The sequence below is a fragment of the Oryctolagus cuniculus genome, chromosome 4 (genome assembly GCF_964237555.1).
Source record: "Oryctolagus cuniculus chromosome 4, mOryCun1.1, whole genome shotgun sequence".
In the NCBI taxonomy this organism is placed as follows: Eukaryota; Metazoa; Chordata; class Mammalia; order Lagomorpha; family Leporidae; genus Oryctolagus; species Oryctolagus cuniculus.
Window position 1 is genome coordinate 147,919,649 of NC_091435.1, and position 12,499 is coordinate 147,932,147.

The 12,499-nt window shown below is 41.1% G+C and overlaps 1 protein-coding gene across 2 annotated transcripts in view; it reads left to right on the plus strand.

Annotated features, from left to right (window-relative positions):
- ACAD11 (acyl-CoA dehydrogenase family member 11) overlaps positions 1–12,499 on the plus strand; it is a 98,996-nt gene that overhangs the window by 67,529 nt on the left and 18,968 nt on the right. For both annotated transcript variants that reach the window (XM_070072812.1, XM_002716554.5), the window contains exons 14-15: positions 10,973–11,039; positions 11,649–11,734. In XM_070072812.1, the coding sequence (XP_069928913.1) occupies positions 10,973–11,039; positions 11,649–11,734 (153 nt within the window). The remainder of the gene's footprint in view (positions 1–10,972; positions 11,040–11,648; positions 11,735–12,499) is intronic.

Sequence of the window (12,499 nt, forward strand, 5' to 3'; positions counted from 1 at the left end):
TGGACACTGCATGAGACTTCCTGTAACTAAAACCTCAAAGCCAGCCCCGAGCAGAAAGATATACAATTAGAAAATTAAAAGTGAGCCACTCTGTAACTTCCTCTGTAATTTCTAACTAAGAATCACAACATGAGTGCATATTATTGTACAGTCAGGGCCAATCAAGGTTAAAAAATTATTACCCCAGCTGAGTATTTTCAGATAAGTAATCCTAGCTAAGACTCACAATGAAATGTAAGTACAGGTTGAATATCCCTTATCCAAAGTGCTTGAGAGAGAAAGTATTTCAGATTTCAGAATTTGAGATATTTGAATAGTCATTATTGGTCCACACATCTGAAATCAGAAATACCGACATGATGCACAAACACTTTGGACTTTGGAGCACGCTGGATTTGGGGTTTTGGAATTAGAGACGCCCAGCTTTTATTATCATCTGCCATTGAATCATCCTACTATTCTTCGTGTTGGTCCTCAGATAAGTAGAATTGATTTTTATTTTAATTTATTTTGATTGCTATAACTCAATACCATAAAAGGATGGATGATTGGAGTAGACAACAGAAATTTATTTCTCACAGTTTGGAGGCTGGCAAGTTAAAGATTAAGGGTCCAACAGATTCGGAGTCTGGTGAGGGCTCACTTGCTCATTCATGAAGGTTGTGTCCTTGTGGTAGAAAGAGCAACTGAGTTCCATCATTCTCTACCCCCATTCTATTTACCTAATCACCTCTTTTGGGACAGAATTATCTGCCAAAGGCTCCACCTCCAAATAGCATCACCTTAGGAGTTAGGATTTCAGTATATGAATTCCAGCAGTCACAGACATTATCTGTTAACTCCCATAAAAATCAGAAAAGGGGCTAAAGTGTTGTGGCACAGTGGGTTAAGCCACTGCCTGGGATGCCTGCATCCTGTATCTGAGTGCCTGGGTTAAAATCTCATGTCCGCTGTTAATCCAGCTTCCTGCCAGTGTGCACCCTGGAAGGCAGCAGGTGATACTGCCCATGTGGGAGACCCAGTAGAGTTCTGGGCCCCTGGCTTTGGCCTGGTGCAGCCGCAGCCATAGCTGGTGTCTGGGGAGTAATTTGACACATGGAAAACTTTCTCTTTCTCTTTCTGTGTCTCTGCCTTTCAAATAAATAAAAGTAAACTTTTAAAAAATATTTTATTTATTTGAGAGCCATAATTACAGAGAGAGAGAGAGAGAGAGAGAGAAAGTGTGTGTGTGTGTGTGTATGTGTGAGAGAGAGAAAGAGAGAGAGAGAGAGAGAGAGAGAGAGATCTTCCATTTACTGGTTCACTCCCCAAATTGTAGCATTGTAGCAACGGCCAGTGTAGCAGGATTCATGCACCCAGACATGACATCAAGGCCTCTTAACAGGAAGTAGTCTTTTATTAGGCTGGCATAAGGCCCAGGTGAAATTTCTGATCCAAAATTCTGAGACCTGAATGAAGAAGGGTTTTCCCTTATAAGGCTTTAGCCTCTTTGTCTCCCTTATATAGTTACCTGCATACATGTGATTGGAAATTCTAATATTACATGGTGGCCACAGGATTGATACAATACTGTGCATGTGAATATAGTTACTAAAGGCTTTTGTTTGTTTGTTTGTTTTTGTAAGCTGCCTGTCAAGGGTTAACATCATTGCTCTGTACTAACAAGCAGATCCTGCAATGGTTACATATAAGCAGACAGGGACTACAGTTGATTCATTCACAGGCAAGCAGATAGCAACCACGTTTCATTCCCAGGACAGATGCCTCCGTTTTTCTTCTAGCCTTGGGAAGGCCTCTACAACTTTAATCATCTCAGAAACAAGTTTAATTAAAAGACATAGGCCTCTGCTACAGCAGAGTTGGGCTGATCTGAAGCTAGGAGCCAGGGGCTTCATCCAGATCTCCCACATGGGTGCAGGGGACCACGGACTTGGACCATCCTCTGCTGCTTTCCCAGGCACACTAGCAGAGAGCTGTATCAGAAGAGGAGAAGCCAGGACATGAACTGGCACCTATATGAATGCTGGCGCTGCAGGTGGAGGCTTAGCCTACTATGCCACAGTTTTGGCCCAGGAAGTAAACATTTTTAAAAATCAGAAGAACACAATCTAGTAAATGCAAACCATTAGGAATTTTTTTCAATAAATAGTAAAGTGGATGCATCACAAGGAGTATGCTAGCTGAGATTTTACAACTTTGAAATATGTGAATGGGGAAACTTTTCTCATTAGTGCAAATGAGAATGGTCCTTTTAGAATTTATTAAAAATAGACTCCATTAAACTTGGAAGAAATCAAATTACAAACAATGGTTCTAAGGCAATTGCTTTTAACTTAGTTTTATTTTACATGTGTAACAGTACAAAACAACTGGTGATTGGAATTTCAAGCTTGTATAGGTTTTTTTAAATTTTAGAACATCTACAATTTCTAATTCCGCTTCTATGATCATATTTTGAGATGAGCATTGCATTTATCAAATTTCAACTGACACATATTTTAAATCTGTTTTTCAAGAATACAAATATACACATGTATTCCAGTATATGAAACTTGCGCACACTGGGTGAGAGAAGACCCAGTTTTGACAAAGTTTAAAAGAGAAAACCCAGGTAATTGCACCTTCAGTCTGATGGAGTTAGCACATAAGACCAACTTTCCTACAGATCACAACTAAAAATAACTACCTGAATTCTCTGGGGGGTGAACAAAGGCAAAGTGATTTTGCAGGGTTGTCAAAATTTAGAAGAAGATCTAGGCACCAGGTGAGTTTTCCATCTATGTGCTTTAGCTTCAGCACATTGTGTGGGCTGGGGAAGCAGAGCTTCTCTGGAAAACTCTTGTTCCAGCCCTGAGGAGCCAGAGCACAGAGCCTGCTGGAAGGTGGTGGCGCTGGGGTGGCAGCAGGGGTGAGGCAGGGGCATGGTTGTTATTCCTAGAAAGAACAAAGCTGGAAAGGGCAGCTCCAGCTGACTCCTGAACCCCAGCCATGCAGAGGGCAGATCCAAAGCAGCTGGAAGCTACCAGCGAGCACCAAGTTGAAATTTAATCTCCCACCCACCTAACTTGAGGCAGACTGTGCCTAAGTTAGACAAGACATTAACGTTCTTTGGAGGAACTTGACAGAATCCAGAGATTCTAAAAGAATCACAGTGTCCAGAATATGGACAGAACCTGGAATTACCCAACAAATAAAGAATGAGGAAAACATGGCCCTTTTTCAAAGGGAAAGGCCAACCCCAAACCACTCAGCTGTTGGAATGTATCAGGGGAGGACTTACGACAGCAATTATAAATTTGCTCAGTGAGATTAAGAAAAATAAAAAGGAAATATCAAAAGAGAAAATATTAAACATAGGGTTGCACAGAAAATACTATAACTTTAAAATATCTGAAAAATGAACAGAATAGGTTTAGTAACATAATGAAAATGACAGGAAAACGTCCAACTTGAAGATAGGCCAATAGAAAGAATCCACTTTGAAGCAAAGGTGGAAGGAAATGAATGGACAGAGTGTTAAGGACTCATCAATCAAAAGGTATACAATATGTGTGATTGGAATTCTAGAAGAAAAGGAGAGGAAGACATTGACATTGAAATGAAGAACAAATTCTAGAAATCGAAAACTGCCATTTATTATTGGTTGAGATAAAATAAATGTGTTTCCACTGAATTAAGGGCCTGTGTTTTCTAATGGCAGTGCAGACGTTTTGAGGCATGGGAAATGTTGTACTGGAACAAAATTACATTTTTCCTTCTTGTATTTATGAAATTTCTTGCATTTATCTTCTAATAAAAAGGATTCTGAGGCTGACATTGTGGTGCAGTGTGATGAGCTGCTGCTTAGGATGCTGGCACCCCCTATTGGAGTGCCTGCCACTTTGCTTCTGATCTAGCTCTCAGGAAGGCAGCAGAGGATGCCTCAAGTACTTAGGCCCCTGTCACCCCTGTAGGAGACCTGGGTGGAGTTCTGGCTACTTTGGGTATTTGGGGAGTGACTCAGCTAATGGTTCAGTTGTATATGTATGTCGCTCTGCTTTTCAAATATACAAATTTGCTCCTTTTCAATGTAATCATTTCCTATTTTAATGTTTGAGGCAGTTAGATTAGGTAAAGAGGTTATGTTGCAAATGCCCAGCAAGCTAGAGAAATTGTTCCTTTCTCTGTCTCATAGATAATAAAGACGGTAAGTCATGCATTAAGGAAAAAAGTGGGAGAGACCATTTTTTTGTTTGATTAGTGTGACATCTGTTGGCCAATTTAAGGTTTTGCTGCTTTTTAAAATTTCTTGGTTAAGTTAGTTAAATCCTCTCTTTTTGTCTCTAGTCATACATAAAATCATAAGTATGTATGCATGATTGCATGTTCTCACAATTCTGGTGGCTTTGACTATGGGGAAAGCAGTCTTGTGATCTCAGACCAATGCAGTGTGAGGTGCCTCATTTCTACACCCACCTGGGGTTGAACAGAGCTGCACATCCTTCACGCAATGCCTTCCTCCCTTTCCTGGACAAAATCTGATTTAATTTTTTCTAATTAATTTCCATGTTTTATCAGCAGTTTTATCAGCAGTGTTTCTGGAGTTAGGTGTTGGCACATCGAAGTGGGGAAATGGCCAGGATATGCAGGAGATGACTCCTCCACTGCAGGTTGATTGTTCAGATTGAAAAGTGCTTACAAAGGAAAGTTAATCACACTGTAGCTCCCTCAAATCTGCAGATTTGTTTACACAGTGGTAAGCTAGATTTTTCTTTAATAGTTTTTAAAGTTACTTTCCAATTAGAAATAACAAATGAGAAGATAACTAGGACATACTATTTCTCCTTCCATACCCCAGAGAATACTTTTTTTTTTAAGTTTCTGTTTTTCATCTTCTGGTTTCTATTACAATTTTAGATAACATTATTTCTCCATTTATTCATTTTTGACACTGTCACTGACTCTCTGATTTGGATACTGACAGTCTAGTCCACTTGTATTATAACTTTCTGCCCTTTCCCAATGTTTAGGCAGTTTCACATTGTTGGAATTTTTAAACTTTAAATTATCTTTACATTTCTCTTTCTGTATCCTCATTTAACAGAATCTCTTCAAGTTTCACTTAATTTTTTAAAGATTTTATTTATTTATTTGAGAGGCAGAGCTACAGACAGAGAGAGCTAGAGACAGAAAGGTCTTCCATTCACTGGTTCACTCCCCAAATGGCTTCAATGGCCAGAGCTGGGCTGATCCAAAGCCAGGAGCCAGGAGCTTCTTCCAGGTCTCCCACGTGGATGCAGGGGTCCAAGCACCATCTTCGACTGCTTTCCCAGGCCACAGCAGAGAGCTGGATCGGAAGAGGAACAGCTGGGACACGAACTGGTGCCCATACGGGATGCTGGCGCTGCAGGCAGAGGCTCAACCCACTACGCTATAGCACAGCCCCCACGTTTTGCCTATAAAGGGCATGAGTTCTCTTATCTCTTTCCCTACCTCTCATTTCTTCCGTCCTCATTACGGCTTGTCCTGCAAGGCTGCACTGTTGAGGAGAGCAGGGGGACAGTGTCCTTCTCACAAGAAGCACTGGAGACAAGTTTCCAAGGATGTGTCTGTCTTTATTCACAGCCACCTATACTTTTAAAGGGCAGCCACTTATACTTTTAAAGGCAACACCAATACTATAGGACAGAACCGACACTGGCGCCAATATGCCTTTCCAATTAGCTTGAAGATCACATAGCTAGGTTAGTTTCCAGGTGGTCCTAATGGGCCTGGGTCACATCCGGGAGCCGTTTACCTGATTGGCAATTTCAGGGACCTTTAACAGGGAGTGGGGTGGGGAAAAGTGCCTGCCAGCAGTCAGGTTGTGGGGTCCTTCCCGGGACACATGTGTGCCATGTCCTCTCAACCTCCCACTAGGTACAGGATCACCCATACCTCGTATCAAGGACAACCTTGACTTCACACCATCAAGATGACTAATGTTTATATTCTCTCTTGAAACCATGAATTGCTGATGACAGGATGCCTAAATGTTGATAACCAACACATAAAACTGATGTTACAAGAGTATGTACATGCTGTTCAGTACTGGTATGAGTAATGTGTTAGATTTTGTGTCCTAGAACTGTTATACATATATAAAATGTATCTATACATTTATATATACATATTTATATATTCATATATGTATATCTGTATTATACATATATGTATATTTGTATCATGTATGTATACATGTATACATATACTTATATATGTATATATATACATTTATATATACATACATAAAATTTTGTGTATATATATATATAATTTCCTGAGCCATTCTAAGGAGTATTCCTAGTATCAAGGTCAATTGGAATAGTTTTTCTGATGCTCTATGTATTACTTAAATTCATATTACATTATAGTTTGTTTTTCATTTGGTCACAGTTCACTTGTACATTTAACAGCTTTCCCCCTGGAGTTTTGATGGTGTCGTGTGTTGATTTTATAAGATCTTCTTCCCCTCCACACCTGTGCCTATGCTTTGCACTTTTTTTTTTTTTTTGACAGGCAGAGTGGACAGTGAGAGAGACAGAGAGAAAGGTCTTCCTTTTGCCATTGGTTCACCCTCCAATGGCCGCCGTGGCCGGCGCACTCTGCTGATCCGATGGCAGGAACCAGGTGCTTATCCTGGTCTCCCATGGGGTGCAGAGCCCAAGTACTTGGGCCATCCTCCAGTGTACTCCCTGGCCACAGCAGAGAGCTGGCCTGGAAGAGGGGCAACTGGGATAGAATCCGGCGCCCCGACCGGGACTAGAACCTGGTGTGCCGGCGCCGCAAGGCGGAGGATTAGCCTAGTGAGCCACGGCGCAGGCCTGCTTTGCACTTTTAATTGCAGTGGCTTTCCCCTTGTCTGGAAAACCCTCTCTTGGAGTCTTTAGTCTGTCTTTTGCAGTCTGGACTGGTTACCTTGTAGGCATGGTTTATGCAATTATCCAGGCATTTCCATAAATTTCCCTCCTGGGCTTCCTTTCTCTTCAGTTACTTCCTTATTTTGCTTGTCTATGTTCTTAACTTCTTGGGGAGAAAGTACAGAACAGCTAAATTTTATAGGATCTGTTGTCATGTTTCAATAAGAATTTATGTTGCCTTCAAAAAAGTGCTAGTTTGAATGAGTCTAGAAGTCTAGTTAGAGTTCTTCATTTTCAGCTAGCATCCCTGTGGCTGAGAAGAGTCTGAGCCACTCTGACCCTCATTCCTTTCAGGTGGCTTGTTTTATTATCTCTGAAACCTTTTAGGATTTTCTGTTCATCAGTGACGTCTTGAAATGTCACAGAATGGACACTTCTTGGCATCAGTGACTCAATCTGTTTTTGTTTTGTTTTAGAAAACTTTCTTCTACATGTTTATTTGCTAACTTCTTTTATGTTTTATGTTCGCTCTTTTTCTGTCTCCCTTTACTTTGATGTTGGACTTCATGTTTTGTCTCCAAGTGTCTCTTACTTTTGCTTTCCTATTTTCAGTCTCTGGCTGTCTCTTCTAGCCGGAAGCTCATATGCTTGTCAATTTTAGTGCTTCAGAAATTGTGTGTTCATCTCTGAAAGTTGTGATGTTCTTGTCTGGATTGTTTCTGTTTCAGAGATCCCTCTTCTACTTTGATGCAATACATTAGGACCTCTCAATATGAGGTCCTATTATTTTTGTTTTGTTATTTGGTTTAGCTCAGTTTCTTGTTAGTTGCTTGCTTTTAGGTTCTGTATCTTATTTTTGTTATAATTTTATTTTCATTTAATTTGAAAGGCAGAGGGACACATAGAGAGATCTTCCATTCACTGGCCTACTCCTCATATGCCTGCAATAGCCAGGGGTGGGCCATGCTGAAGCCAGGAGCCCAGAACTCAATCCGGGTCTTCCACATGGGTGGCAGGAACCCAGATATTTGAGTCATTACCTGCTGCCTCCCAGAATTGGAGCCCAGACTTGAACCCAGGCACTTTGATAAGGAATGCAGGAATCCCAAACAGCATCTCAACCACTGTGCCAAATGACCCCTTATCTCTAGCTTTGTTTTATTCCATAGTGATTAGTTTTCCAGCTTATTTTGGCCAGTCTCTTTGGCTTTCCATTCAATTTAAGAGAAAAGGAAAAGTAGGTGCAGGTTTTCTGTTATTGACATAGAACAGTTTCTGGCTATGTTTCTTTGCTGAGTAGGAATTCTGTAGGAAAACTCCTGGTGGAGCAGGATTCACTTTAGGGTCAGCTTTCAGACTGCTCCCCTGAGGGTCCCCTTATAACACACTGTACATTTTCCCTTCTAAGTGTCCAACACTTGCCTCTGTGAGTGCCATCTGTTAGAGTTATGCCTTCATTGCCATTTCGTATTTTTACTTCAGCGCGATCTCAGGAGCAAGGGGAGATAAACATGTATTTCTGCCGTTCTGATTCTCTCCAAGTTGGTTTTATAAAAGTTACCAGCTCAGATTCCATTCTGAACTGTAGGAAATTCTAGGTTATTTCTGTTGTAAGGTTTTCTCTGTTTACTCGGTATCTCATGAGATAGACTGAAGGCTCTCCAAGAGCTCTTGTTTGCATTGTATTTCATTTATTTCTTTGTCTCTGCCTTTCAAGTAAATGGAGAAAAAAATTAAAAGGTAAAGTATACTACTTCTCCTCAACTTTTGCCTCTTTGATGTTGTACTTTCTCCTCTCTCCCTTTTCTCTGCTAGCCTTGTCTCTGTGTCTTGCCTGGCCATCTTTCTCTTGGTACTTTTTTCACTGTGTCATCTTTCCAACCCCTTCTCCAACCATGGAGGCCCAGTGGCACTTCCCACCAGGCTCTGCCGTCATGGGAGCTGTTCCCAGGCATTTATATAGGGCATCCACATTTCTCCTTCATATCCTGGCTGCTCATTGAGGTCTCCCAGGAATTCTCTCTGAATACTTTTGAGACTCCACAGTTTTGAGTTCATGGCCAGTCTTGTGTCATACTTACTCCTATTTCCTCTTCTCCCTGTATTGTTTTGAAATAAATCCCAGACATCTATGAAGATATTTTAGTATGGATCTCAGTAAAAATACTGAACTATTTTCGTACTATTATGACATATCCAGTAAGCATTCACATTTCTAGTGGTTTCATTTATATTTTGTTTGACTGAAGTAGGCTCCAATAAGATATAATAATTGTTTTTTTATTTTATTTATTTTTTTGACAGGCAAAGTGGACAATGAGAGAGAGAGACAGAGAGAAAGGTCTTCCTTTTTGCCATTGGTTCACCCTCCAATGGCCGCTGCAGCCTGCGTGCTGCGGCCGTTGCACCGCGATGATCCGAAGGCAGGAGCCAGGTGCTTCTCCTGATTTCCCATGGGGTGCAGAGCCCAAGCACTTGGGCCATCCTCCACTGCACTCCCGGGCTACAGCAGAGAGCTGGATTAGAAGAGGGGCAACCAGGACAGAATCCGGCGCCCCGACCGGGACCAGAACCCGGTGTGCCGGCGCCGCAAGGCGGAGGATTAGCTTAGTGAGCCGCGGCGCCGGCTGCTTTTTAAGTCTCTTTTAACATGTATGCTCCCCCTCCATCTCCCCTTTTTTATTTTATTGTAACTTAACTGAAGAAGTTGGATTAGTTGGCCTGTACATTTCCCACTGTCTGGATTTTATTGACCATATCCATGTAGCTTCCTTTGTTATGTTCCATGGGGTTTATTCTTTTCACCCATGAGATTTTATGACATTATTCAACTGTTTGACATAAACCCTAACACTTTTCATTGAACGTTGGTGTTATTTCAGTCTCTCTTTACGTGATTTCAAATCACTTGAAACCTTTTTTTTTTTTTTTCCTAGAAGAAGTTAAAAAAAAAAAAAAGAATGTGAAGGGCAGGTGTTGTGGTGTAGCAGATTAAGCCCCTGTGTGGGGCACCCACATTCTTTATTGGAGGGTCTGGCTACTCTGCTTCCAGTCCAGCTTCCTGCTAATGCACGTGGGAAGTCAGCAGATAATGGCCCAAGTGCTTGGGCCCCTGCACCCAGGTGGGAGACCAGGATGGGGTTCCTGGCTCCTGACTTCAGCCTAGCTCAGCCCTAACTTTGATTGGCATTTGGGAGAGTGAACCAGTGGATGAATGATCTTTTTTACTCTGCCTTTCAAATAAATAAATCATATACAAACACACACACACACACACACATATATACATATGTACTTGAGACTTTGTATGGATGTGTCTAACTTAGTGTGATCCAGTTATCTGTGCCCTTGCAATTGGCAAGCAAGGTATTACATATTATTTTAATTTGGCAAGCAAGGTATTACATATTATTTTAATACATTTTAAAATGGCAGCTTTCCTGAGTGACCAGGTACTTCAGATCCCTGGCCAACATGATATGCACTGTTTTGCAAAAAGGCCTCAGGAAGAATCCCATAGACTCCTGAAATGTGAACACATTTTACATTAAAATGAGAGAAACTTTACATTTTAAAATGCTGATCATTTTTCACTCCCTGAAGGAGAACTTTGTCTTACTAAACATGGGATCAGAGCCTCTTACTTGTGGCCAAATAAAATCTTACATCCAACATGTAAAACTCCTGTCGGATTCTCCCATAAGAAAGGCAGTTCTATCAACTCTAACATCATCCCAGAGCCTTCTGAGCGTGCTGCTGTCTGCAGTGGGCAGTGGGAGGGCTGTCATTTCCCAGTAAGGACTGCGACCTTTTCATGCTGCTTGACTTCTGGGGAAGGTCACTGAGGGAGTCCCTTCTTGGATCCTTGCCTGAGCACTTTTCTTGGGTGACATGTAGGGATATACATAAACATGTTATGTATATTACATATTATTTTAATACATTTTAATTTAGAGTTTTCCATCCTGTTTTTTTTTTTTTTTTGGTTGTTTTTGCTAGCATTAAATTTGAAAGGATTAAAAGCTTCAGGGTGAAATGTCAAACTAGAAATTTCCTTTTTTAATGTATTCTGCTCATTTCCCCCCTTGTTTTAGGAGCTGGGAACCCCAAGTGCAAAATTGCAATTGTTCTGGGAAGAACTAAATCTGCTTCTGTATCCAGGTGATAAAATGATTCTGACTGAGAAAGCTATGTAGGAATTAAAGTCAATCTTTATCCACTTAGTTTACTTGATATATAATGTTTGGCATCATTAATCACAAAAATAGAAAAAATAGCATGAGATTAAATGTCCCATGTTGTGTTTCACGAGTATTTTGCCAAAAGATACATTTGGAAAATGTTCTGGGGCGTGTGTGCTTCTGTTTGCTCTCTATGTGGTGTTGTCACCGTTAGCAAGTGTTGCTGAGTCATCAGGTAGCTTTGGGTCTGATTATGAAATGTAAGATTTTTCAGCACTCTGCAATACCCAAGGGAACAGGTGTTTGGCTTATAGGCAATGGTCTTGGAACATTTCACCCTGCTTATCAGTTCCCATTTACCATTGTGGAGCAATGAGAGCAGCATTAACCTCTTTCTAAATCACTGATCGCAGATCACAGCCCACTGCAGACCATGCCAGGTGCATGTCTGTTATGCATTCCCATGGCAGTCACCTTTGCTAATGTGATTGCTAACAAGAACAACAACAACAAAAAAATTTTGAGTCTTCTTAACGTGTGTATTTTTGGTCCTAGCAAATCTTTCCTAATGCTGCTTTTTTTTGACTAGGCACAGACAACACAGCATGATTCTCGTTCCTATGGACACACCTGGCGTACAAATCATAAGGCCTTTGACAGTTTTTGGCTACATGGGTAAGGCTCAATAAACAGGTTTTGCATTAGCAAGCAGGCAGACTGTTGGAGGGACAAGATGTCATTTGAGTGCATGAAATGTATTTGTAGAAATTCCTGTGGTCCTGACAACTGTCTTAATATGCTTAATATGGGATTCAGAATGGAGCAAATAAGCAGCAGTACAGCCTTCTGCCCTGTGCTGTCACTTTGGGAAAGGGCAGATTGTATTCAAGGAACAGCAATGCTGACTGTCCACCTCCTCTCCTCTCCATGGGAGACTGTTCCCGGTCTCAGGGACAGAAATACCAGCATTTTTGGGAGGCAGAGGCACAATGAGACAAGTGTGGATTGGGAGTAATCACACCTGAAGGTCCAGTCTCAGTGCCAACTCCCAGGAAGAGCCTGCACCATCCCCTAGAGCAGGCCCTATCATCTTCAGACATTGCTTTCCACAGGCATAAGAGAGGAAGCTTGAATTATGTTGCGCACCATTAATTTTTGAAGCACTGATTCTTTTTTTCCTCCCCAAGCAAGATTCTTTGGAATTCTTTTATTTTTCTAAGCAAACTTTTCTTTTCCCAAGAAAAACTTTCTATGGAACCCCATATACAAAAATGTAAAGAAGAGGCAATTATAAAACAATAGTAAAATAGTCTTGTTGGAGCAGTGGAGACTAGTCTTTCTTTTTCATAGCTGTATGATTTCAGGGAATGAATTGGAGCCTCTGAATCAAATGGCTTCTAAAATATGTAATGTTATCAGTAGCTCTCTCTTAGGGGCTGA